The sequence below is a fragment of the Hemitrygon akajei genome, chromosome 2 (assembly GCF_048418815.1).
Source record: "Hemitrygon akajei chromosome 2, sHemAka1.3, whole genome shotgun sequence".
NCBI classification, from domain to species: domain Eukaryota; kingdom Metazoa; phylum Chordata; class Chondrichthyes; order Myliobatiformes; family Dasyatidae; genus Hemitrygon; species Hemitrygon akajei.
Genome location: NC_133125.1, coordinates 107695828 through 107723410, shown reverse-complemented (window position 1 = coordinate 107723410; position 27583 = coordinate 107695828). Strand labels below are relative to the sequence as shown.

Genomic DNA, 27583 nt, shown 5'->3' with positions numbered 1-27583 from the left:
AGGACAGATCCTCAGAAATAATAACACCGAGGAATTTAAGGATAATGACCCTCTCCACCCCTGATTCTCTCATTTGTTCTAGCTCATTGACCTCCCCATGTTATTTATAATCATCTTTTTGGTTTTGTTGACATTGAGTGCAATGGCACCATTCAACCAGATTTTCAATGTCCCTCCTCAACCCTCATTTGGGTTTAGGCCTGAATTTGTCCGTAATTTATCTCCAAAGATGAATGTTCTGCCATTATTTCTTAATTTTGTAACATTTTGCCTTTTGCCTTCTTTTCTACAGCCGAATGGTATTGTTCCTCATGACAATCTAGTTCTAATAAGAATGAAAGCGGATGAGAATGGGAGATTTGGTTTCAATGTTAAGGTAGGACACATTGTATTAACAAACAATATGCCTCAATTATTTTTAAATAATTTTTCTGTAGGAAAAATGGGAAATATTTGCAAATCAGTTCATCATGTACAAGAAAAAATACTACTGAAAAGTCCATTTGGTTGAAAGGCAGTTTAAGCTGATTAGCAAACTCTGGTAAATATCTTTGATCCTGTTGGAAGATTATTAAAAAGGAAGGTGCATGCAGGGAAGCATTAACCAGATTGCTTGGGCCTTAATGAACATTTTTGCATCTTTGTTCACTGTGTGTGAGATACTGGATTACCAAGGATTACAAATATTAACCATTTTATTCAAGGAGAGCAGCAGAGATAAAGCAAGATGATCACCAGCCAGTGATTTGTAAATTGGTGGTGGGGAATTTGACATGGTCCCATATGGTAGGCTGGTCCAGAAGATGAAGACGTGGACTTTGGTTGAATAGCGTAGATTATTTTCTAAATGGAGAGAAAATTCAGAAATCAGAGGTGCAAGGGGAGATGAGAATCCTCATGCAGGATTCCCTGAAGGTTAACTTGCAGGTTGAGTCGATAGAGAGGAAGGCAAATGCAATGTTCGCATCCATTTTGAGGGCACTAGGATATAAAAAGAAGAATGTAATGTTGAAGTTTTATAAGGTCTCACTTGGAGTATTGTAAGCAGTTTGGGGCCCTTTATCTAACAAAGAGTGTGCTGGCATTGGAGAGGATCCAGAGGAGGTTCACGAAAATAGTCCTGGAAATGAAAGGGTTAACATGTGAGATGCGTTTGGCACTCTGGAGTTTTAAAGAATGAGGGGGATCTCATTGAGCCCTATAGAATATTGTAAGGCCCAAGGCAGAGTGGATGTGGAGAGGATGTGCAGAGCAGAGCTGGCTGAAGTTTCTGGGAATAGTTCACAAAGTGCAGGATAGGAATGTCCAAAGGGGAAGAAGTTCTCAAATGGTAGGGGTAGGCAACTATGGCTGACTGCATAAAAGCCAAGGAAAGGGCTTATAAGGTAGCAAAAGTGAGTGGGAAGTTGGGTGCTTGGAAAGCTTTTAAAATCCAACAAAAGGCAACTTTAAAAAAGCTATAAGAAGAAAAAAGATGAAATATGAGGGCAGACCAGCCAGTAATATAAAGCAGGATACCAAAAGCTTTTTCAGTTGTATAAAGAGTAAAAGGGAGTTGAACATTAATTTTGGACCACTGGAAAATGATGCTGGTGAGGTAGTAATGGGGGGGAAAAGAAATGTCAGATGAACTTAATGGATACTTTGGATCTGTCTTCACTGTGGAAGACACTAGCAGTGTGTTGGAGGTCCATGAGTGTCAGGGAGCAAGAGTGAGTGCTATTGCAATTACGAAAGAAAAGGTTCTAGACAAACTTGAAGGTTTTAAGGTGCATAAGTCACCTGGACCAGGTGGACAATATCTCAGAGTCCTGAGAGAGGTTGCTGAAGAGATAATGGATGATAAAGGCCATGATCTTTCAAGAATCACTTGGAAGATTGCAAATGTCACTCCACTTTTTAAGATGGGAGGAAGCAAAAGAAAGGAAATTGTAGGCCAATTAACATCAGTAGTTGGGAAAGTGTTGGAGTCTCATATTAAGGATGAGGTTTCGAGGTACTTGGAGACTAATGATAAAGGAAGTCAAAGTCAGCATGGTTTCTGTAAAGGGAAATCTAGCCTGACAAATCTGTTAGAGTTCTGTGAGGAAATAACAAGCTGGGTGGACAAAGGAGAGGCAGTGGATGTAATTTACTTGGATTTTCAGAAGGTGTTTGATAAGATTCCACATGTAAGTCTGCTTAAACAAGATAAAATCGTATGGTGTTACAGGAAAAATGCTGGCATGGATAGCAAGAATGGCTGACAGGCAGGAGACAGCAAGTGGGAATAAAAGGGACCTTCTCTGGTTGGCTGCCAGTGACTAGTGGTATTCCTCAGGTGTCAGTATTGGGACCGCTACTTTTTGCATTGTTTGTCAATGATTTGGATAAGGAATTGATAGTTTTGTGGCAAAGTTTGCAGATGATAAGAAGATGGGTGGAGGGGTAGGTAGAACTGAGGAAGCAATGTGATTGTGCCAGGACTTAGGCAAATTGGAAGAATGGGCAAAAAGAGAGCAGATGGAATACAGTGTTGGGAAATGTACGATAATGCATTTTGGTAAAAGGTACAATAGTGAAGACTATTATCTAAATGGTTCAAATATCAGAGGTGCAGAGGGACTTGGGAGACCTCGTGCAAGACTCCCAGAAGGTTAATTTGCAGGTTGAGTCTGTGGTAAAGAAGGCAAGTGCAATGTTGACATTTATTTCAAGGTGAATAGAATATAGAAGCAAGGAGATAATGCTGAACCTTTATAAGACACCAGTCAGGCCACACTTGGAGTATTGTCAACAGTTTTGAGGAGCTTTTGGCAGCTTTGGTCCTGTACTAACTGGAATTTAGAAGAATGTGGGGGGATCTCTTTGAAACATACCGAATGTTAAAAGGACTAGATAGGGTGGATGTGGAAAGGATGTTTCGTATGGTGGGGGCATCCAGAACTAAGAGGGCACAGCCTCAAAAGGGCGATCCTTTAGAACAGAGGTAAGGAGAATTGTTTTTTTTTTAGCCAGTGAGTAGTGAATCTGTTGAATGCTCTGCTGCAGACTGCAGTGGAGGTCAAGTCCATGTGTATATTTAAGGCAGAAGTTGATGGCTTCCTGATTGGTCAGGGCATCAAAGGATATGGTGAGAAGGCAGGTGTGTGGGCTTGAGTGGGATCCAGGATCAGCCATAATGGAATGGCCCAGCAGACTCGTTGGGCTGAATGACTTAATTCTGCTCCTATGTCTTAAGGATGTTTCCTATAGTGGGACAGTCTAGGAGCAGAGGGGAGAGCCTCAGAATAGAGGGACGTACATTTAGAATAGAGACGAGGAGGAAGTTCTTAGTTAAAGGGTGGAGAATTTGTGCAATTCATTGCACAGGCGGCTATAGAGGCCAAGTCATATTTAATTTGGTAGTCAATAGGTTCTCTGTAAGTGTGTCAAAGGTTATGGGGGGGAATGGGATTGAAGAGGCTATGATGGAATGGGAGAGCAGATTCATTGGGCCAAATGGCTTAATTCGGCTCTATCTCTTATACTCTCATACTTATGCAAAACTGGCTTTCTCTGTGATATCCTTTGTTTTGCGGCATAAATTAAAAATGTCCAGCATAGTTACAGGTCAGTAGTTTATTAGGATGTGGGATCTTTGTAGGGCTTTATAGAGATTTGGTTTACTTTGTGTTTTAATTGGTTGTTGGCATTATGTGCTATCTCATTGTGCTAAGCTGCTCATAATGAAAATTCAGTTTTCATTCGTATTTGATATTATTCCTTTTTTTATAGGGAGGCATTGATCAGAAAATGCCAGTCATTGTATCAAGAGTGGCTCCTGGAACACCAGTAAGTAACTGTGTATAAAGATTTATCTGAAATAGTATTTGGTTATGTGATTCAGTTACACCAGCATTCAGAAGCCTGGCCCTCTGATCTCAATGCACAAGTTTGACTCCTGCCTTGGAAGTAGGATAATTCAATTTAACTGAAAATCTGGAATAAAAAGTTATCAAGATTCATACCAGTGAATCTATTATCATAAAAGCCCACCTCCTTTGTCATTCAAGGATGGAAATCTATATCTTTGCCTCTTCTAAGTCTGTGTACGACTCCTGGTTGTATATGTAACTATGTAACAGTTTCTTCCCCCAAGCTATCAGACTCCTCAATATCCAGAGCCTGGACTGACACCTTACTGCTCTATTGTCCTGTTTATTATTTATTGTAATGCCTGCACTGTTTTGTGCACTTTATGCAGTTCTGGGTAGGTCTGTAGTCTAGTGTGGGGTTTTTTTCTGTGTTTTTTATGTAGTTCAGTCTAGTTTTTGTACTGTGTCATGTAACCCGATGGTTCTGAAAAACGTTGTCTCATTTTTACTATGTACTGTACCAGCAGTTATGGTCAAAATTACAGTAAAAGTGACTTGACTTGATGGCTGTCTCTTTTGTTTAGCAATAATTGAAGATTGACAATAAATGCCAGAATTGCCAACAGTGTCCATGTGCCAAAAATGAGATTAAAGCATTAATTTAGTATTTTTCACAGAATGTCAGATTCAGTCCTTGAGAATCTGACTTTTGGTGGGTTAAGAAACAAATGAAATGTTTTAAGGAAGCTCTTTTATTTACACTATTGCACTGCAATATTCAGATGAGTCTTGTTGTCCAGCACTAACTGAGGAAATGTTAAATTAAAATTCCACTTAATCTCTGAAATATAAAGAGAATAATAATTTATTTTCCTTGACATGCATAGAACTTTTTAAGATTCTAGCAAATATAGCAATTTTAACTGCCCTAAACAAAGATAAAAAGTTTAGTTTTATTTGTTACATGTTTATCTTGAGTCCAAGGAGGCGCTGGAGGCAGCTTGCAAGTGTCAGCATGCTTCCAGCATCAACATAACTAACCCATAAATTGGAGTGTGAGAGGAAACCAGAGCACCCAGAAGAAACTCATGCAATCGTGGGGAGAACGTCTTAATAAGCAGTGGCAGGAATTGAAGCCGGATCACTGATGGTGTAAAGCGTTGCACTAACTGTGCAGCCCATTCAAATAGCTATGAATGTTTTATTATCTTGTTTTATCTCGATATGTAGGCTGACACTTGTGTTCCACGGCTGAATGAGGGTGATCAGGTTGTACTGATCAATGGCAGGGATATATCAGAATACACTCATGATCAGGTTGTCGCTTTCATCAAAGCAAGCTGTGAGATACGCTCCGAAGAACTTTTATTACTCGTTCGGCCAAATGGTAAGTTTGGAACTTCGAAACTGAAGCTTTGTTAGTTGCAAATTGAAGCTTGTTCAAGCTCAACAGATTTGAATATTTAGCTTGTTTGACTGAAGCCTTCTGAACTAATATTTCCCCAAATAGTATATTGGTCCAGTCAAGTTAAGTTTTTGTCATTATGCACAAGTGTAGTCGGTGATGGTGTGAAATTTATCCTTTCAGCTGTTTATGATGTTGTGGAAGAGAAGGCAGAAAGTGAACCCGATTTTCAGTATATTCCTGAGAAGTCACTTTTGGATGTAACACACCAGGATGACGATGCCTTAAGAGAGTCGATGATACATTTACGGGATGGTTTGGAGACTGGAACGATTCTTGCACAGTTTGATGTAAGAACCTTTTCATTATGAAAGTGTATTCAATTTACTTAAATCGATCTTTTTGAACTTATAAAAGTAGTCTCCCACATGTGCACATAACACAGCAATCTCTGAAGATGTTACAAGGTATGGTGATTGCTAATTGAAGATTAATAGGAAGTCATTTAAACTGTTGGTGCTAGTTAACCAATTAATTGACTGCTCTTTCATAACCCTTCAGTCATTGGGGTAGCAACTCCCTGCCCTCCTCCTTCCCCCCCCCCCCCCACCAATGTCCAACGATCCAACAATTTTGGAAATAAAGACTATTTGCATCTGGTGTAATGGTACACACTACACACTCTATATGTTGATTTTTTTTTGTTTTACTGCGATACGGCACAGAATAGGCTCTTCAATCCACACGACTCAACAACCGATTTAACTCTAGCCTAATCAGAGGACAATTCATAATGATCAATTAACCCACTAATAGGCACATCTTTGGACTGTGGGAGGTAACTGAGGTATCTGGAGGAAACCCCATGGTCACAGGGAGAACATACATACTCTTTACAGACAGTGGCAGGAATTGAATCCAGATCACCTGTACTGTAAAGTGTTGTGCTACCGTGCTGCCTATAGGAAGCTATATAGCTATAAGAAGTTGATTGCATAATGTACAACAATTTCCAAGTGCTGTGGCATCTTTAATATCTGTCTGGCCAGACAAGAAAAGGAAGTAATGTCCAATTTATTAAATCATCTCAGGAAATGCAGTGCTTGTGTAGTTTAGAAAAGGATCAAGAAGCAAAGCAAACCCTAGTCAGGATTTAAAAGCAATTTCTGGCTAATGGTACTGGGGGATCGAATAAGTTGAGCCAATGACTTCAAATGCTGATCGTCCAGTTGAATTCACTGAAATATTTACCAAATCTGTAGCCATTTAAAGTGCAAATAGCTCCTTGTATGCATTGTCAATAAAACTATGGAACAATAAGCGTTGCATAGGTTTATTTTGATTGTTTTTGTCTAGCCTGTTATATTTCTATATCATCATTGAAGATAAAACTGTTCTTTTTTTCTCTTAGCAACTGTATAGAAAAAAGCCTGGTATGACGATGGCATGTGCCAAGTTACCTCACAATATTTCCAAAAACAGATACAGAGACATCTCACCTTGTAAGTAAAGGCTTTAATGTTATGGCAATGTGGCCTTGCTCTATGCAAGGAACTTAGAATCAACAAGATCTCACAACAGAGAAGTGTTTTATTCTTCATCATGAACAGTTATTTTTATTCTAATCATCTTTAAGGAAGACAATGGACATCTGTAATAAGATGTAGGAGCAGAATTAGGTCATCCAGCCTTTCAAATCTGCTACCATTTGATCGTGGCTGATTTATTTTCCTGCTGAACCCCACTCTCCTGCTTTCTCCCCATAGCCCTTTGACACCCTGACTAATCGAGAACTTATTAAACTCTGATTTAAGTAGATCAATATATCGAATGACTTTGCCTCCACAGACATCTGATAGATTCATCGCCTTTTGGCTGAAGAAATTCCTTCTCATTTCTGTTCTAAAGGGCTGCCCTTCTACCCTGAAGCTGTGAAACTGTGCCCTCTGGTCCTCTGGTTATAGACTCTCCTACCATGGGAAACATCCTATCCACATCCACTTGATATATGTACTTCAAAGCTTGATAGATTTCAATAAGACTCTTTTCTTCCCCCCCCCCCCCCCCCCCTGCCGTTAGAAACATAGAAAACCTACAGCACAATACAGGCCCTTCAGCCCATGATGTTGTACTGAATATGTACTTATTTTAGAAATTACCTAGGGTTGCCCACAGCCCTCTATTTTTCTAAGCTCCATGTACCTATCCAGGAGTCTCTTAAAAGACCTTATCGAATCCACCTCCACCACTGTTGCTGGCAGTCCATTCCATTCACTCACCACCCTCTGTGTAAAAACAACTTGCCCCGATATCTCCTCTGTGCCTACTTCCAAACACCTTAAAACGGTGCCCTCTTGTGTTGGCCATTTCAGCCCTAGGGAACAAGCCTCTGACTCTCCACATGATTAATGCCTCTCATCATCTTGTACACCTCTATCCGGTCACCTCTCATCCACCATCACTGCAAGGAGAAAAGGCCGAGTTCACTCAACCTATTCTCATAGGGCATGCTCCCCAATCCAGGCAACAAACATCCTTGTAAATCTCCTCTGCACCCTTTCTATAGTTTCCATTTCCTTCCTTTAGTGAGGTTACCAGAACAGAGCACAGTCCTCTGTGGGGTCTGACCAGGGTCCTATAAAGCTGCAATGTTACCTCTCGGTGCTTAAATTTAATCCCACAGCTAATGAAGGCCAGTGTACCATATGCCGTCTTAACCACATGATCAACCTGCGCAGCTGCTTTGAGTGTCCTATGGACTTGGACCCCAAGATCCCTCTGATCCTCCACACTGCCAAGAGTACTATACTATATTCTATATATACTATACTATTAATACTATATTCTGTCATCATATTTGACCTACCAAAATGAACCACCTCACACTTCTCTGGGTTGAGCTCCATCTGCCACTTATCAGCCCAGTTTTGCACCTATCGATGTCCCGCGATAACCTCTGACAGCCCTCCACACTATACACAACACCCCCAACCATTGTGTCATCAGCAGATTTACTAACCCATCCCTCCTCTTCGGATCCGAGGCAGCATCTCCAACACCATCACACTGAGCATGGGGGGGCCCCAGGGTTGCGTGCTCAGTCCACTGCTGTTCACTCTGCTGACCCACGACTGTGCTGCAACACACAGCTCGAACCACATCATCAAGTTCGCCGATGACATGACCATGGTGGGTCTCATCAGCAAGAACAATGAGTCAGCTTACAGAGAGGAGGTGCAGTGGCTAATGGATTGGTGCAGAGCCAACAAACTGTCTCTGAATGTGAACAAAACAAAAGTGTTGATTGTTGACTTCAGGAGGGCACGGAGCGACCACTCCCTGCTGAACATCGACGGCTTCTCGGTAGAGATCGTTAAGATCACCAAATTACTTGGTGTTCACCTGGCGGAGAATCTCACCTGGTCCCTCAACACCAGCTCCATAGCAAAGAAAGCCCAGCAGCGTCTCCACTTTCTGCGAAGGCTGAGGAAAGTCTATCTCCCAACCCCCATCCTCATCACATTCTACAGGGGTTGTATTGAGAGCATTACACGCTGCATCCGCAAAGCAAACAGCATTATGAGGGACCCCACGCACCCTTCGTACAAACTCTTCTTCCCCCTGCCATCTGGAAAAAGGCACCAAAGCATTCGGGCTCTCACGACCAGACTATGTAACAGTTTCTTCCCCCAAGCTATCAGACTGCTCAATACCCAGAGCCTGGACTGACACCTTACTGCCCTGTTATCTTGTTTATTATTTATTGTAATGCCTGCACTGTTTTGTGCACTTTATGCAGTCCTGGGTAGGTCTGTAGTCTAGTGTAGTTTTTTTACTGTGTTTTTTTTTACGTAGTTCAGTCTAGTTTTTGTACTGTGTCATGTAACACCATTGTCCTGAAAAACATTGTCTCATTTTTACTGTGTACTGTACCAGCAGTTATGGTCGAAATGACAATAAAAAGTGACTTGACACCACTTCATCCAGGTCATTTATAAAAATCATGAAGAGAAGGAGTCCCAGAACAGATCCCCGAGGCACACCACTGGTTACCGGCCTCCATACGGAATATGACCCATCAACAACCACTCTTGGCCTTCTGTGGGCAAGCCAATTCTGGATCCACAAATCAATGTCCCCTTGGATCCCATGCCTCCTTACTTTCTCAGTAAGCCTTGCATGGGGGACCTTATCAAATGCCTTGCTGAAATCCATAAACACTACATTTACTGCTCTACCTTCATCAATATGTTTACTCACCTCCTCAAAAAATTCAGTCAGGCTCGTAAGGCACGACCTGCCCTTGACAAAGCCATGCTAACTATTCCTAATCATATTATGCCTCTCCAAATGTTTATAAATCCTGACTCTCAGGATCTTCTCTATCAACTTACCAACCACTGAAGTAAGGCTCACTGGTCTATAATTTCCTGGGCTATCTCTATTCCCTTTCTTGAATAAGGGAGCAATATCTGCAACCCTCCAATCCTCTGGAACCTCTCCCGTCCCCATTGATGATGTAAAGATCATTGCCAGAGGCTCAGCAATCTCCTCCCTTGCCTCCCACAGTAGCCTGGGGTATATCTCGTGCAGTCCTGGTGACTTACTCAACTTGATGCTTTCCAAAAGCTCCAGCACATCCTCTTTTTAATGTCTATATGTTCAAGCTTTTCGGTCCATTCTTTTTAACTCCAGTGAGTATAGGCCCAGAGCATTAAATGCTCCTCATACATTAGCCCTTTCATTCCTGTGATCATTCTGGTAAACCTCCTCTGGACTCTCCAATGTCAGCACATCCTTTCTTAGATAAGGGGCCCTAATCTGCTCACAAATGTAGATTGAGTCAACCTGCAAGTTAACCCTAAGGTAATCCCTCACTGGACTCCCAAGTCTCTTTGTACCTCCGATTTCTGAAAAAGTATATGCCTTTATTCCTTTTACTAAAGAGCATGATGATACATTTCCCCACACTGTATTCCATCTGCCCATCACCCTAACCTGTCCAAATTCGTCTGCAGCCTCCCTGCTTCCTCGAGACTACCTGCCCCTCCACCTATCTTTGGTCACAAAGCCATCAATTTTGTCATCCTTAATGTATAATAGGAAAAGTAGGGACACAACACTGACCCCCATGGAACACCACTTGTCACCCCAGAAAAGCTTCCTTTATTCTCATTGTTTGCCTTCTGCCAGTCAACCAATCTTTGCATATGTGTTCTGCAACACATCAACAAATCTCAAAAACTTGCTGAACACAGCACTAATGCAAGGAAAGCGTAAACAAAGTAAAGTCATTCTTAGAACAAGTACTTAAATTAGAAATTACTCAGAAATATTTGTTCCAGTGACATGTCACTTTACAGATAAGGTACGATTTTGTTACGTCTCAGCAAGATTTTTTTCAGTACTTCATCCAAAAATGCATTACAAGTCATTTCTTAGAGCAAATGGGATTGCCTCTTATTATGTTTCTATATTCATGGAATTTCTGGTGCTTAAACTGATCTTTCAATTTAACTGGTCTGTGGCAGTGTTTATCTTCCAAAGAAGACTCTTCCTGCCATCTCTAAGCTGTCCCTTGAATGCATCAGTACACTCAACAATTGGTAGAAGATTCTACTTTCTAAGAGCGACTGAACTGCATTCCTCATATATATTTTTGCCCCTTCACTTTATCTATCTCCCTTTATAATCTTATTCTCTTGGTATTTTCCATCAGATTTATTAACCATGGTGCCTTCATCCAAGTTATCCATGTTATGAGGTCCCAGCACTGATCTCTGTAGCACACCACTTATTACATTTTACCAGTGAGAAATAGTGTTATTCTTTTGGCTGGTCATGCTGGTATTTTGCCTTCATCAGGATTTGGCCTGAAATGTTTATTCATTTTCGTAGGTGCTGCCTGACCTCCGTTCTTCCAACATTTTGTGTGTGCTTTGAAGAGTATTTATTCTATTCTCTGAAGGTTGTTTTAACCCTCTGACTACCACTGTTTTAATCATACCTGAGCAACTTTCTATATTGAAATTCACTATTTACATAACTGTTTTGGAAATGTATAAAATAATTGTAATTTTGTCCATCTTCCTCGGTGTTAACTATAGCAGCCAATGGTCCATCAATTGCCCCTCATTTCATACATCCACCTCCATTTCATTCAATGTTACTGCACTTAAAATGGTGTCCAAATAGAAAATTTAGTAGTTTGGAAAGAAATGAAAATTTTACAGGATTAATACAATTTTAATTTTTGGAACCAATGTTAAGATTACCCTCGATGAAGGGTCTCGGCCCGAAACGTCGACAGTGCTTCTCCTTTAGATGCTGCCTGGCCTGCTGCGTTCCACCAGCATTTTGTGTGTGTTGTTAAGATTACCCCGCTGCATTTTCACTGAATTACTAGATCAAGCAATTTAGCAAACATGATTAAAAACTGATGCAGCGGATTTGGAATTGGATGAGAGAAAGTTTGATCTTAAACTCCAGTTGATATATGGTTAAATCCTCAGCTGGCAGGAAGAGATTTCGTTGAGAATATTTTAAATGATAAACATGAAAGTTGCATTTTTAATCATAAAATTTCATCCTGTGTTCATTGCGACTTCTGATTCTACCTAATTCTGGCCTCCCTAGTTTGCTTGCTCACTTGATCTGGTATTCCTATCGAATTCTTGAAATCTTTTCTATATAGTGGGCTTGATGTTACTTTACCGATATGGGCGAGACTGCAATTTCTGCCTTGCCTCTTGCTGACACATTTCTCCATCCAGCTTCAAAAGTCATCTATTTGTAGGTGGAAATGCAGTACAGTCACACAGTATTTGGTGCTCCTCTGCAGCCTGAGATTCTATTGGCAGTAGTGAGATTTATTGCACGAAGGCATTTATTGAAGGATGTGACATTGCACCAGCATGAAATGAGGTGGGAGTGAAGATTACTAAAGGTCAATAAAATCCATGATGTCAGTGATTTGCTTCCAAAATCAGCCATGCAGATAGTCAGTATTGTTCAAGTTCATTCGGTTAGTCACTCTTGACCGAATTGTTAATTGACAGGCAACGCTTCCAAATTCAGTATCATTTTCCTCGTATCTCATCCCACTTCATTTCATTTTGTTTCCTGTCTTAACATAATGTGAATCCCCCCCCACACCATCAAATATAATGTGTATCCCACCCCCACCCCATCTAATATAATGTGTATCCCACCCCCACCCCACCGAATATAATGTGAATCCCACCCCCACCCCATCTAATATAATGTGTATCCCACCCCAACAAATATAATGTGAATCCCACCCCCACCCCACCGAATATAATGTGAACCCAACACCCGCCCCATCTAATATATTCTGAACCCACCCCACCCCATCTAATATAATGTGAACCCATCCCGCCCCAGCTAATAGATTCTGAACCCACCTCCCGCCCCATCTAATAGATTCTGAACCCACCTCCCGCCCCATCTAATATAATGTGAATCCACCCCCCGCCCCATCTAATAGATTCTGAACCCACCCCCACCCCATCTAATATAATGTGAACCCACCCTGCCCCATCTAATAGATTCTGAACCTACCCTGCCCCATCTAATATATTCTGAACTCACCCCCCACCCCATCTAATATATTCTGAACCCACCCCACCCCATCTAATATATTCTGAACCCACCCCACCCCATCTAATATAATGTGAATCCACCCCCCGCCCCATCTAATATAATGTGAACCCTCCCCCACCACACCTCACCCCATCTAATAGATTCTGAACCCACCTCCCGCCCCATCTAATATATTCTGAACCCACCCCACCCCATCTAATATATTCTGAACCCACCCCACCCCATCTAATATAATGTGAACCCACCCCCACCCATCTAATATAATGTGAATCCTCCCCCCGCCCCATCTAATATAATGTGAATCCTTCCCCCGCACCATCTAATATAATGTGAATCCTCCCCCATCCATCTAATATAATGTGAATCCTCCCCCCGCCCCATCTAATATAATGTGAATCCACCCCCCGCACCATCTAATATAATGTGAACCCACCCCCCCACCCCACCTAGTATAATGTGAACCCACGCCCGCCCCATCTAATATAATGTGAATCCACCCCCCCGCCCCATCTAATATAATGTGAACCCTCCCCCACCACACCTCACCCCATCTAATAGATTCTGAACCCACCTCCCGCCCCATCTAATATAATGTGAATCCACCCCCCGCACCATCTAATATAATGTGAATCCTCCCCCGCCCCATCTAATATAATGTGAATCCTCCCCCCGCCCCATCTAATATAATGTGAATCCTTCCCCCGCACCATCTAATATAATGTGAATCCACCCCCCGCACCATCTAATATAATGTGAACCCACCCCCGCCCCATCTAATATAATATGAATGTGAATCCACCCCCACCCCATCTAATATAATGTGAATCCTCCCCCACCCCATCTAATATAATGTGAATCCCCCCACCCCACCCCATCTAATATAATGTGAATCCCCCCACCCCACCCCATCTAATATAATGTGAACCCACCCCACCCCACCCCATCTAATATAATGTGAATCCTCCCCCACCCCACCCCATCTAATACAATGTGAACCCACCCCCGCCCCATCTAATATAATGTGAATCCTCCCCCGCCCCATCTAATATAATGTGAATCCTCCCCCACCCCATCTAATATAATGTGAATCCCCCCACCCCATCTAATATAATGTGAATCCCCCCCCATCCCGCCCCATCTAATATAATGTGAATCCTCCCCCACCCCACCTAATATAATGTGAATCCTCCCCCACCCCATCTAATATAATGTGAACCCACCCCCGCCCCATCTAATATAATGTGAATGTGAACCCACCCCCGCCCCATCTAATATAATGTGAATCCCCCCCACCCCATCTAATATAATGTGAATCCCCCCATCCCACCGAATATAATGTGTATCCCACCCCACCAAATATAATGTGAATCCCACCCCCACCCCACCGAATATAATGTGAACCCAACACCCACCCCATCTAATATATTCTGAACCCACCCCACCCCATCTAATATAATGTGAATCCACCCCCCGCCCCATCTAATAGATTCTGAACCCACCTCCCGCCCCATCTAATAGATTCTGAACCCACCTCCCGCCCCATCTAATATAATGTGAATCCACCCCCCGCCCCATCTAATAGATTCTGAACCCACCCCCACCCCATCTAATATAATGTGAACCCACCCTGCCCCATCTAATAGATTCTGAACCTACCCTGCCCCATCTAATATATTCTGAACCCACCCCCCACCCCGTCTAATATATTCTGAACCCACCCCACCCCGTCTAATATATTCTGAACCCACCCCACCCCATCTAATATATTCTGAACCCACCCCACCCCATCTAATATAATGTGAATCCACCCCCCCGCCCCATCTAATAGATTCTGAACCCACCTCCCGCCCCATCTAATATAATGTGAATCCACCCCCGCACCATCTAATATAATGTGAACCCACCCCCCCACCCCATCTAATATGTGAACCCACCCCCCCACCCCACCTAGTATAATGTGAACCCACCCCCGCCCCATCTAATATAATATGAATGTGAATCCACCCCACCCCATCTAATATAATGTGAATCCCCCCACCCCACCCCATCTAATATAATGTGAACCCACCCCACCCCACCCCATCTAATATAATGTGAACCCACCCCGCCCCATCTAATACAATGTGAACCCACCCCCGCCCCATCTAATATAATGTGAATCCTCCCCCGCCCCATCTAATATAATGTGAATCCTCCCCCCGCCCCATCTAATATAATGTGAATCCTCCCCCGCCCCATCTAATATAATGTGAATCCACCCCCCGCACCATCTAATATAATGTGAATGTGAATCCACCCCCACCCCATCTAATATAATGTGAATCCTCCCCCACCCCATCTAATATAATGTGAATCCCCCCACCACACCTCACCCTATCTAATAGATTCTGAACCCACCTCCCGCCCCATCTAATATAATGTGAATCCACCCCCCGCACCATCTAATATATTCTGAACCCACCCCACCCCATCTAATATAATGTGAACCCACCCCCACCCATCTAATATAATGTGAATCCTCCCCCCGCCCCATCTAATATAATGTGAATCCTTCCCCCGCACCATCTAATATAATGTGAATCCTCCCCCATCCATCTAATATAATGTGAATCCTCCCCCCGCCCCATCTAATATAATGTGAATCCACCCCCCGCACCATCTAATATAATGTGAACCCACCCCCCCACCCCACCTAGTATAATGTGAACCCACCCCCGCCCCATCTAATATAATGTGAACCCACCCCCCCACCCCACCTAGTATAATGTGAACCCACCCCCGCCCCATCTAATATAATATGAATGTGAATCCACCCCCACCCCATCTAATATAATGTGAATCCTCCCCCACCCCATCTAATATAATGTGAATCCCCCCACCCCACCCCATCTAATATAATGTGAACCCACCCCACCCCACCCCATCTAATATAATGTGAACCCACCCCGCCCCATCTAATACAATGTGAACCCACCCCCGCCCCATCTAATATAATGTGAATCCTCCCCCACCCCATCTAATATAATGTGAATCCCCCCCACCCCATCTAATAGATTCTGAACCCACCCCCACCCCATCCAATATAATGTGAATCCTCCCCCACCCCATCTAATATAATGTGAATCCCCCCACCCCACCCCATCTAATATAATGTGAACCCTCCCCCACCCCATCTAATATAATGTGAACCCTCCCCCACCCCATCTAATATAATGTGAATCCCCCCCACCCCATCTAATATAATGTGAATCCACCCCACCCCATCTAATATAATGTGAATGTGAATCCACCCCCACCCCATCTAATAGATTCTGAACCCACCCCCACCCCATCCAATATAATGTGAACCCACCCCACCCCACCCCATCTAATATAATGTGAATCCACCCCACCCCATCTAATATAATGTGAATCCCCCCCCACCCCATCTAATATAATGTGAATCCACCCCACCCCATCTAATATAATGTGAATCCACCCCACCCCATCTAATATAATGTGAATCCTCCCCCACCCCATCTAATATAATGTGAACCCACCCCCCGCCCATCTAATATAATGTGAATGTGAATCCACCCCCACCCCATCTAATAGATTCTGAACCCACCCCCACCCCATCCAATATAATGTGAATCCACCCCACCCCATCTAATATAATGTGAATCCTACCCCACCCCATCTAATATAATGTGAACCCAACCCCCCCATCTAATATAATGTGAACCCTCCCCCACCCCATCTAATATAATGTTAATCCTCCCCCACCCCATCTAATATAATGTGAACCCACCCCACCCCACCTAATATAATGTGAACCCTCCCCCACCCCACCCCATCTAATATAATGTGAACCCTCCCCCACCCCACCTAATATAATGTGAATCCTCCCCCACCCCACCCCATCTAATATAATGTGAACCCGCCCACCCCACCCCATCTAATACAATGTGAACCCCCCCGCCCCATCTAATATAATGTGAACCCACCCCAACCCATCTAATATAATGTGAATCCTCCCCCACCCCATCTAATATAATGTGAACCCTCCCCACCCCATCTAATATAATGTGAATCCACCCCACCCCATCTAATATAATGTGAATCCACCCCAACCCATCTAATATAATGTGAATCCACCCCCACCCCATCTAATATAATGTGAATCCACCCCACCCCATCTAATATAATGTGAACCCACCCCAACCCATCTAATATAATGTGAATCCACCCCACCCCATCTAATATAATGTGAATCCACCCCACCCCATCTAATATAATGTGAATCCTCCCCACCCCATCTAATATAATGTGAATCCTCCCCCACCCCATCTAATATAATGTGAATCCTCCCCCCCATCTAATATAATGTTAATCCTCCCCCACCCCATCTAATATAATGTGAATCCTCCCCCACCCCATCTAATATAATGTGAATCCCCCCACCCCATCTAATATAATGTGAATCCCATCTCTCATCCCACCTGCTATTAAAGTGAATCCCACCACCACCCCACCCACCTAGGACATTTGGAAATTCAAAGGCAATCTAGATATTGAACACTTTATCTGAATTAGGCCTAAATATTCCATTGTGCAAATTTACCAAGCTCATTGCTTTTCTTGTAGATGACGCAACACGGGTTATTCTAAAGGGTACAGATGACTACATCAATGCAAATTATATAAATGTGAGTACAAGGTGTCCTTTGGAATTCTATTCTCTACAGCAATAAGCCTTTTCTGAAGAAACTTCGTACAATATAAAGATAATGGATCAACAATGATGCATTTTTTTCAAAATATTACCCAAAAAATGTTTTGCATTTCCCACCAAGTTTTATTTTGTAATTGCCCACTTAGTGCTGCATGAATCATAAAACCAATTGTTATAATATGAGTTGTTTTGGTTCACTTCAGTCGTTTGGGTTGAAATGTTTAAAAAAATATGGATGGAGAAGGCAAAGTAAATCCAGATCAGATCGTTGATCCATTGACATGAATCCATATTCTACCATGACAACAGGAGAATTTAAATTCAACTTATAAAAGAAATCTGGAATTTAAAATCTGCTTTCAGTGGCCATGAAACTTGCTGAATGTCATAAGAAGGTGTCTGCTTCACTAATGTTACTTATGGCAGGAAGTTTGGCATTCTCATAGAAAATCAGGCCCACTAAATTGGCGGATTCTTTACTATCTCCCCGGTTCAATTGGAGGAAAGCAATAAATATTGGCACTCCAGGGATCAATCCTGTAGACATGTAAATTCAGCAAATATCTGTTATGACTGTTGAAGACCACTAACAGTGAGGTGAGCCCTTCATTTCCATATTGTATCACTTGCTTTTAAATTTATGTCTTGTACTTCACCTAAGCATTCTCGTAATGGACTACTTCATTATTTGTTTCTTTTGGAATGTAAGCCACACTGTTAATTTGGTGTAGGAATAAGAATTTGTATCATTGCATTTCCTGATTATATTTTCACGTCTGAAGATACTGATCCATGAGAGGGAAACTGCAATCTGTTAGTTTGAGATCTGTCTACTCAATCTACTTGAGTTATCTTAATTAACAGTGTGGAATGGCCACATGTTCATGGAGTTGGTTTCTTTGGGAGGTGTCATAGGTCTTTGGTATCAAATTTGCTAGGAATTTTCTGTCTGGAACATTGCCATGCACCCTAATATTAACTTCTCTCATTCAGAAGCCCCAATTCCACTTGTGCTGACCAGGAGCTTCACTTTTTGTCTGCCTTTTGCAGTTGTAATGTTAAGCTCTTCAGCTTTAACATTTTTCTTAATGTTTGAAACTAGAGGGGCAACCATTTAATGCATATATAGTAAGCTTCTTGAGTGTTGTTGGCTTCACTTTATCAAGTGAGGATTTGCCTGTGACCACCTGTTCAAGGAAAGGAGGAGCATGAGCCGATTGATGTATTTAACATCCACAAATCATCCTGCACTTTTTAATTAATAAAGTCAAAGAAATAACTTGCTGAGGGAGTAAGGAAAATTTGCTTTGGTTGATCAGCTAAGTAAAGCAGAGCAGAAATGCTTTGAGGTGAGTGTTACAGTTTTAAACCCAATTATGCAGATAATATAACTATAACTGGGCGCCACAGTAGCGTAGCAGTCAGCGCGATGTCGAAGTTCAGAGTTCAACTCTGAAGTTCTGTGTTAGAAGTCTCTGTACGTCCTCTCCTAGAATGTTTCGGTTTTCTCCAGGTCCTCTGGTTTCCTCCTAAGACGTATCAGGTTGATTAATTGTCCCATGATTAGGTTAGGGATAAATCAGTTTGTGGGTCATTGCAGCTTGAAGGGTCAGAAGGGCCTTCTTTGTGCCACGTTGCTAAATAAATAAATTACATGGAATGATGTTGAATTAATAAATAACATTTCAAAAGGAAAACTAAAGGTGTAGAAAGGAACATAGAAATCAACAAAATAAGCTGCTTTCTAAGACTTGTACCATTATCATAGCAAGAGGTAGAAGGAAAGTGAAACTCCTGTTCAGTGCAAGTGAACTTGCGGGTTCTGTGTGCCTGTATTTACTATTCTGGTGCATGGCAATGTTTGAGAAGCATACCGTTCCAGACTGAAAATACCAAGCAAATGTGATACTAGTTCCACGGACACGTGATCTTTCTGCGGTGTTAACTTTAATGCAGCAGCAAGGCGCAACTGCATGTAATCAAAATTGTACCAAAAATACTTGGCCAGCGTTTGAGCACCCTTCAGGAAGGTGAACCCATGGAAAGCAGTCCAGACAGGGTACCTGTCTGAGTGTTCACTCATCTTTAACCTCTTGCGTCAGCAGTCTGAGGTACCTGCCTTCTTCAAGAAGGCTTCAATTATACCAGTGCCCGAGAAGAATGCAGTAACCTTCCTCAATGGCTATCATCCAGCAGCACTTATATCCACAAAGGTGAAGTGTTTTGAGGGGTTGGTAATGAAATATATCAACTCCTGCCTGAAAAGTGACCTGGTTCCATTCCATTTTGCTGAATGGCACAACATGCCCACAGCCGACACCATCTCATTAGCTCTTCATTCAACCTTGGAATATCTGAATAGCAAAGGTGCATATATGAGGATGTTGTTCATTGAGTACAGCTCAGCATTCAATACTCTCATCCCCTCAAAACTAACCAATAAGCTCCAAGTCCTAGGCCTCAGTACCTCCTTATGCAACTGGATCCCTGATTTCCTCACTTACAATCACAGTCAGTTTGGATTGGCAACAACATCTTCTCCTCAATCTCCATCATCACAGGTGCACCACAAGGCTGTCTGCTTAATCCCCTGCTCTACTTGTTTTATACTTATGACTGTGAGGCTAAGCACAGCTTCAAAGCCATGTTTAAGTTTGCTGACAACACCACTGTTGTTGGCCGAATCAAAAGTGATGACAGATCAGCATATAGGAAATATATACAGCATATATTGAAAATCTGGCTCAGTGGTGCCACAACAACAACCTCTCACTCCATGTCAGCAGGACTAATTGGATGATTATTGACATCAGTAGGCGGAAACCAGAGGTCCATGAGCCAATTCTCATTGGGGAGTCAGAAATGAAGAGGGCCAGCAATTTTAATTCCTGTTATAATTTCAGAGGATCTGTCCTGGGTCCAGCTTTTAATTGCCATTATGAGGAAAGGAAAGCAACGACTCTACTTCCTTATAAGTGTGCGAAGATTAGGCATGTAATTGGACTATGGGATTAATGGATTTGTGGCTAAATTTGCCGATGATACATAGAATGATGGAGGAGCGGGTGGCGTTAACGAAACAGAGAGCCTGCACAGAGACTTGGATAGTTTAGGGGAAAGGGCAAAGAAGTGGCAAATGAAATTCAATGTTGGAAAGTGTCTGGTCATGCATTTTGGTGGAAGAAATAAATGGGCAGCCAATTATTTAGATGGGGAGAGAATTCAAAATGCAGAGATGCAATAGGACTTGGGAGTCCTTGTGCAAGATACCCTAAAGGTTAACTTCCAGGTTGATTCGGTGGTGAAGAAGGCAAATGCAGTGTTGGCATTCATTTCTAGAGGTATAGAATATGAGAGCAGGGATGTGATGTTGAGGCTCTATAAGGCACTCGTGAGACCACACTTGGAGTATTGTGTGGAGTTTTTGGGCTGCTTATTTTAGGAAGGATATACTGACATTGGAGAGAGTTCAGAGAAAATTCATGAGAATTATTCCAGGAATGAAAGGGTTACCGTATGAGGAACATCTGGCAGCTCTTGGGAGTTGCCCTGGATTTCAGGAGAATGAGGGGGGATCTCATAGAAGCCTGAACAAATTAGATAGGGCAAAGTTATTTCCCATGGTAGCGGAGTCTAGGACAAGAGTTCAGGATTGAAGGACGTACATTTAGAACGTTGATGTGGAGAAATTACTGTCGTCAGAGGGTGGTAAATCTGTGGAACTTGTTGCCACAAGCAGCTATGGAGGCTAAGTCATTGGGTGTATTTAAGGCAGAGATAGGTTCTTGATTAGCCAGGGCATCAAAGGATATGGGGAGAAGGCAGGGGAGTGGGGATGACTGGAAGAATTGGACCAGCCTATGATTGAATGGGAGAGCAGACTTGATGGGCCGAATAACCTAATTCTGCTCCTATATCTTATGGTCTTATGTGCTTTGGAGAGTACGGTATATTGAAGTGTTGCATCATGGCCTAGTATGAAACACCAATATCTTTGAACAGGGAAGCCAATAAAAAGTAGTGGATACAGCCCAGCCCATCACAGGTAAAACCCTCCACATCACTGAGCACATTTATAAGGAGTGCTGTCACAGGAAAATAGCATCCATCACCAGGGACCCATCCCCCACCAGCCAGGCTGCTGCTGTCATCAGGAAGAAACTTAATCTGGTAGTATATGATGACGTGTATGTAGTTGGATAATAAATTTATTTTGAACTTTTAGACTGAAAAAGTTAAAGCCCTGAATACAAGGATGGATATGACTATGTAAGGAAGTGATATGTGGAGCAGTGATTATCAGGTACTAAGTAACCAGTGTTCAGCTGGAAAACAAGTGTACATTATGAGTTTATTGAGACAAAATGGAAGAACGCAGTCCATATTTGTCTTGTATTAATGTTAGTGGAAGTTAAACTTCGAATGTTGCAAGCATATTCTGAAGTAGTACTCTATCCATGGCCATTCAGAATGTTTATTCCTGAATTACATTACTAGGGATCATGTTGAAATAAATTATTAAATATCTGGATATCATTATGGTCAGCAATACAAAAATCAACATAGAAGGCCTTGCTAAATCTGGGTTCTTAATGTTATCAAGTTTAATTGTCATTCAACCATGCATGAATACCAATGAATCTGAGGCCTCTGTCGGTCAGAGTTGACCACGGATATTGCGTCCTAGCTGCCTAGATACACAAGCCTGGGCAGTATGACATGAAGAGCAAGTTCTTTCCCATGTAGCAAGCTCCCCATTCCACACAACTGATGAACCCAAAGGAGCGACAGTTCGGCACCAGCAGCACTGCAGGAGTCACCAGTCAACATTGAACTCAATGTAGGACTGCCCTAGGGACTCCAGCTCTGTATTTTTTCCCTTGGGGTTTACTCCCGAAGCCTGCCCCATGAGTGGGTGTAGCTGCAAGGCTGTGGCGGTTTGAGGTCAGAGTTTTTCTTCTCCACCCATGAATGCAACCATTCGTCCGGGACTAAGGTATGAAACAAGTAGCGACGGTCATACACAGCACAGGGCACAAATAACACATATAAGATAGCAGTCAACATACAGTCTCACAAGAATTAATGTAATGTAGCTTCACAATCTGAAATCTTCATAAATGTGATATTTTGTTTGAATTTTGCCCGATGTGCATTATATAAGTTTTTAATCGATTGGCATTGCCCTTTGGTATTCAGTCTAATATGGAACCATACCTGTAAGATAACTGGACAGGAGAAATGGACTTAATTGCCTCTCAGTTATTCTTCAATTTGATGGCATTTAAAATTGTAAGTGTGATTTTTGCACTATTATCCTAAATTGAGAAATATGAACTCAAAATCAAATGAAGCTATTAGCATAAAAGAAGCTTCTTAGACTGGATAGATCATAACTTTGTAATTAGCTGTAATTTGGTTATTTTGTATTTTTCCAGATGGAAATCCCTTCTTCCAGTATAATAAACCAGTACATCGCTTGTCAGGGACCTTTGCCCAATACTTGTCCAGATTTCTGGCAGATGACTTGGGAACAAGGATCTTCTCTGGTTGTGATGCTCACTACTCAAGTAGAAAGAGGCAGAGTAAGTAAATGGAATGAGGATAAATTCAGTATTGGCAGAATTTGTGCGGTCACTTTGTATCCGTGTCATCTTTGTTTCTCTGCATGCTTTTACCCCGTGTATCAATCAGATGAGTTACTATGCACAGGGATCCATCAGACACTAAACATCTGTTGGGTTGAATTGCACGTTTATACTCTCTAACCTGTCTGCCGGTGGCCTCCTGCACTGTTTTGAGACCCAACGTAAGCTTGAGGAATGGCATCTCACCTGTCTCTGTACTCTACTTCCTCTACTGAAATCACAAACTTAAGATAACTCACACTCAGTTGAAAAGGAAAATGTTCTACAGATCTTTCACGTGTGATGTAAGTTTTGTTTCTCATCCATCGAGGCATATCCTGCTGAACATTTTCTAGAGCTCTGCATTTAAGTTTTTGCATTCCTTTGATCTCATCAGGGTACTCAGTAATCTATCAGCTGGATATATTCTACTTCTCAAACTGACTGCATGCTGTTAGAAACCTTCCCTTTCTCCTATCTGTTCCTCTCACACCTTTTCTGTACCTTAGAACTAACTTGTTTTCTTTACCCTGACTTAAAAGCTTTAAGTGTGAAATGTTAACTCTGCAACCCGACCAGTTGTGTTTCCAGCTTTTCTCTTATTCCAGGTTTCAAACGTCTACAGATTTCTATAGACTTTAGCTCTGTTCAAGGTTATTTACAGTATTGCAATTTAATTTGAGTATTGATAGGGAAAATTCATTTTCATTTGGTTGTAGTGAACAGTTTTAGATAGCGATACTAAATTTTGATGTATATTTATTGGTCGTATAGTTGGGAATGAATTGGAATGTTTTACAGTCATCCGTGGACATGCACTGACCTGATACTGTGATGAACAAAAGACCATTGGTGAATCAACCAAAGGTGATTCAGCCTGGGGCATAGACCTGAGTAATGCCTGCAACAGCAACCCCAGTAGCCAGTCATTTTCTTTTCAAAGCTCAAAATTCAAAATAACTTTATTACCAAAGTACATATGTCATCATATACAACCCTGAGAATCATTTTCTTGTGGACATTCACAAAAATACAAGAAACACAATAGAATCAATGAAATACCTCACCCAACAGGACGGACAAACAACCAGTGTGCAAAAAACACAAATTGTGTAAATACAAGAAAGAAGAAAAGAAGAAATAAAAATAATAAGTAAGCAATAAATATCGAGAACATGAGATGAAGAGTCCTTGAAAGTGAGTCCATAGTTTGTAGGAATGGGATGAATGAAGTTAGCCTGATGGCTGAGGGGTAATAATCGTTCTTGAACCTGGTGAGGTGGGTCCTGGGGCTCCTGTGCCACCTTCCTGATAGCAGCAACTTGATAAGAGCATGGTCTGGATGGTGGTGGCCCTTGTTGATGGATGCAGCTTTCCTGCGACATCGCTACTTGTAGATGTGCCTAGTGGTGGGGAGGGCTTTACTCATGATGGATTGGGCCATATCCTCTACTTTTGCAGAATTTTTTGTTTCAGAGCATTAGTGTTTCCATACAGGGCTGTGATGCAGTCAGTCGGTATAACTTCCACCACACATCTATAGAAGTTTGTCAAAGTTTTAGATGGCATGCTGAATCGCTGCAAAAGTCTAAGGAAGTGGAAGTGCAGCAATGCATTCTCTGTAATGTCACTTACATGCTGGACCCAGAAAAGGTCCTCCAAAATGAGAACACTGAGAAATTTGACGTTATTTTCTTCTGTGCCATTATGAATCTGAGCATTGGAATGGTTCCCCAATATCCATTGACTTCAGTTTTAGCACATTTCGGCAAGCGCTATCATGCTGCTCAACTGCTGCTTGAAACTTAGTTTCTTGGTCAATGATTGAACAGGCTGTGATGAGGTTTGGAGCCAATCAAAGGGAGTGGAGAGAATTAAGATGACAAGATTCAAAGTGTTTTATTTACCATTACTGACTATCCACCTGCACTTGGTGTCTCAATTGTCGAGTAGAGTGGGCTATGAGCACGTGTAGTAAATGGAATCTCAATAGCAGGTTCTTCCCTTAGATGAAGGAAATAGGAGGAAGAGTGGGAGTTGTACGCTCTGTGTTTGCATGGAACCTCCATCACTCCAGAAACTGGTCCTCCTTTGCAAGCCTGTTATAATGTAAGATGTTGAAGCTCTGATGAAAAGTGATCTCCTTGAATATTATTTCCTTTCCCATTTTATAGTTGCCGTTTGATTTGCAGCTCCATTTGTTTTAGCTTTCCATTATTTGTAGTAGAATTTCCATTCTCATATTCCTTTTTAGGGTTGGGCCATTTCTGCTGTTCTGGTGTTTCACTCTTCCAGTTGTACTTATATTGGTTCCTATGCCTTGACCTCTTGAATCCTATATTTTCTCTACTTTTTCTTTAAGTTTGTTATGTGCCGTGTTGTACGACATGGCCGTTCTTGTCTTTCCATGACCATGATTGTTCTTGTCAATGTGTTCCTAAAGAAGTGGTGTTCTATTGCCGCCTTCCGGGCAGTGTCTTTACAAGACAAGTGAACCCAGCCATTATCAGTACTCTTCAGACATTGCTGTCCAGCATCAGTGGTCGCATAACCAGCACATGATATGCACCAGCTGCTCGTATGACCATCCACCACTTGTGCCCATGGCTTCACGTGACTTTAATCCAGGGGGCTAAGCAGGTTGCGCAAGGGTGACCTGCAGGCCAGCGAAGGGAAGGAGCACCTTACAGTTCACACCTCCTTTGGTAGGCTGGTTCAGCTCGTCACCCATTTTCTTTAAGACATGCGTTTTAAAGTATTACTTTTGGTTATCTTCATTACCTTCCTGTAGATTGGTGACAAGATTCTGGATAACATCCATAATATTTCAGGACCAAATTGACTTGATAAGTAACAGGAAAAGAGACTATAGAAGTTCTTCCATTGAACCACAATGTGAATTTATTTCTGGTTCATAATACATTTAAGAGGGTGAAATAGCCATGTAACCGACTATATACTAGCCCTCTTTACCAGTTTAGTAGCATCTCCACTTGTGTTATATGGTAATACTTTGGCAGCTATTACTATTCTGCTTATTTAGCATGTCTTTAATGTACACTTTTTTTTGTCTCTGAAAGTATATTTGCATGTCTGGTTTCTGAAACGTCTACTTTACTGCCTTCTGTGAGGATTACCAGAATGTTTTAAAAGCTAGCCAGCATTGCACTTTGCAGTTCAGTGTTGATTCCCGTCCTTGCCACTCCTGTAAGGACAGGAGGTGTTGTTTGTAATAATGCCACATGAACCCATGAATACTACCTTACTTTTCCTTTCTTTTTGTTTGCTCTCTTTGTGCAGTACTTAATTTATTTTTATGTAGTACTGTGCAAAAGTCTTGGGCACATCTACAGGTGTTTCTCTTCCCCCCACCCCCCCCCCCCCCACAAAGGTAGAGCATTCCAGTGAAACCTTTCTTAAGCCGAAATGGCGTAAAGCGAAGAACCATTCATTTATATGGGAAAAATATTCTTGAAAGCAAAAATCCTCTTTGTAATGCAAAAACAGGGTTACTAATGTAGGTCTTTTGTAAAAGTGAAGTGGTGTAAAGTGAACATTTGTAAAGCAGGGGACACCTGTATATAATTAGGGTGCCTAAAACTTTTGCATAGTGCTGTATTTACAAAAAATTATAGTATTTGTCAATGTGGAGCAGAGAGCAAGTTTGTAAGTCTGGTGGGAGTAAAGGATGTTGGGAATGGCAAGGGTAGCGTGCCATGGGAGGGGACAGGTTGCAGAGGAGTGCTAAGGGCGGGGGATAGGGGCTGTGGCACGGGTGGAGACACACGCTGCCCTGAGGCACCAGACAAGGTTTCTGAATGGACACTGAACCAATGAAAACTACGTACCTCACTTGTTTTTTCATTTTTTGCACTACGTGTGTGTGTATCTCTCTAAACTATATTTTCTTGTTATGACTTCCCAAAATAGGTTAAGTGTCACCAGTATTGGCCTGAGCTTTCTGAAAATGCATCATATGGGAATTTTGAAATAGGTTGTCATTTGGAAGAAGGAAACCCTGCATACGTCTTCAGAGAATTGACTTTAACTAATTTAGAGGTAAGTCATCGAGGACCACTCTTCACTGTGTGACCCTCGTACATTCCTGTTGCATGTCGATCCTTACTACCTACCGATTAACTATTCAACATCACTGGCTTGTGTTTGCTGATGTCTGTTTGCCATCCTGAGTATTTATCACAAAATATTAGCTGATCATGTCATTGGGAGTGCAATGTACGCCCACATTGCTGCAGGAAATTCACCCAATTGGAGTTCACAAGTCGCTACCAAAGACAGTGAGATACAGAATAAAAATAGACTTTTAAAGAATGTGTAGGTAGCAAATAAATAAACACAATCTGAAACAAGATGGGTT

General features: G+C 42.0%; 1 protein-coding gene across 3 annotated transcripts in view; it reads left to right on the top strand.

Moving 5' to 3' along the window:
* Positions 1 to 27583, top strand: part of ptpn4a (protein tyrosine phosphatase non-receptor type 4a) — a 227768-nt gene that overhangs the window by 183690 nt on the left and 16495 nt on the right. For all 3 annotated transcript variants that reach the window (XM_073027041.1, XM_073027032.1, XM_073027025.1), the window contains 8 exons: positions 293 to 376; positions 3757 to 3813; positions 5067 to 5223; positions 5425 to 5591; positions 6653 to 6743; positions 17491 to 17552; positions 23017 to 23163; positions 27136 to 27264. In XM_073027041.1, the coding sequence (XP_072883142.1) occupies positions 293 to 376; positions 3757 to 3813; positions 5067 to 5223; positions 5425 to 5591; positions 6653 to 6743; positions 17491 to 17552; positions 23017 to 23163; positions 27136 to 27264 (894 nt within the window). The remainder of the gene's footprint in view (positions 1 to 292; positions 377 to 3756; positions 3814 to 5066; positions 5224 to 5424; positions 5592 to 6652; positions 6744 to 17490; positions 17553 to 23016; positions 23164 to 27135; positions 27265 to 27583) is intronic.